Source organism: Oryzias melastigma, linkage group LG11 (genome assembly GCF_002922805.2).
Source record: "Oryzias melastigma strain HK-1 linkage group LG11, ASM292280v2, whole genome shotgun sequence".
NCBI classification, from domain to species: domain Eukaryota; kingdom Metazoa; phylum Chordata; class Actinopteri; order Beloniformes; family Adrianichthyidae; genus Oryzias; species Oryzias melastigma.
In genome coordinates this window covers 23111056-23112239 of record NC_050522.1, presented here as the reverse complement: position 1 = coordinate 23112239, position 1184 = coordinate 23111056, and the positions used below count along the sequence as shown (strand labels likewise).

The following is a 1184-nucleotide window of genomic DNA, read 5'->3' as shown; positions in this document are numbered from 1 at the left end:
TACTGGAGCTGCAGATCATGACACTTAAACTTAAATGGTTTGACCAATCACTAAATTCACCTGTAATACCTCGATTCATCCTGTAGGGGGCAGCACACCGACAGTTTTTACTATATTTTCTAGAAGTTTTTTTTAATTTATCAAAAAATTTGGCAACGACCAACAGACAGCACTTTTGAAGCCCCATTTATAGAGGTCAACAGACCAGAAAATGTTGATTTAGGGTTTGGTGACCCTTTAAATCATCTTCCACGCTCACTAATGTCATTGATTGGATGTTTGTTCTATTGCCCTGCAGGGCAGCAATAAGGGGGTAAACGTTCATTTGTTTGTGACTCAAAGCTGAACTTAAAGACCCCAAACAGATCATTTTTCATTTAACACTCTTTTTTTTGTGTCTTTTCACAGCAAATACGTACAATGATCCGCTGACGGCGTCACCTGACCACCCCCTGCCCCTCCCCTCTGAAGTTTCCCTGCAAAAATGGCAGCGACCAGCTGGCTGTTGCTGTGGCGGTCTCCGCCGCTGCCGCTGCTGCTGCTGCTTCTCCCCCTCACGTCCCGCTTCCTGTCCGAGTCCGCCTCCACCACGACTTTCCCCAAAGACCTGGAGCCTCTCGTCATGGTCGGCTCGGAGCGTGAGTGGATCTCTTTTTTGGATCTATTGAATGGATGTAATGACGATTTATGTATCATTTTTTTCTTGTACTTTATTCACTATAGTAGGTGAGGTAGGAGGCGCACCAAAGAACAGAACAGTGACCTGAAACTTGTCTTTGGACTTTGCAGACTCGTACAAGTATCCGGGCTTTCAGGGTTTGCTCCAGGACAACGACACGCTCCGTCTGGGTCTGGATTTCCAGAGAATGTTACGCATCAACCACATGCTGTACATCGCAGCGAGGTACGATCCCAGTGATGTAAAAAAAAGAAAAATACTGAAAACGAAAATGTTTCAGCATTAATGTCAGAAAAAATACAAATATGTGGTTAAGTTATAAAAAGAAACAGATTAATTTAACTTGACTAGTGGACGGTCCACATTGTCAATATCTCTGTGGTTTTGTAAATGACATCAAGCCTGAACAGGAAGATGATCATTTAGGATGGAGTTGATTAGATTCTGACTATTATATCTCTATGAAAGTGTAATGGATTTAAATTATTTTGTGAATCTTACGTTT

The 1184-nt window shown here is 42.4% G+C and overlaps 1 protein-coding gene across 1 annotated transcript in view; it reads left to right on the top strand.

Moving 5' to 3' along the window:
* Positions 1 to 484: 484 nt before the first annotated feature.
* Positions 485 to 1184, top strand: part of LOC112162452 (semaphorin-6C) — a gene marked incomplete in the record, with an annotated part of 81229 nt that continues 80529 nt past the window's right edge. The window contains 2 exon segments of the mRNA XM_024298234.2: positions 485 to 638; positions 790 to 904. Coding sequence (XP_024154002.1) covers positions 485 to 638; positions 790 to 904 — 269 coding nt within the window.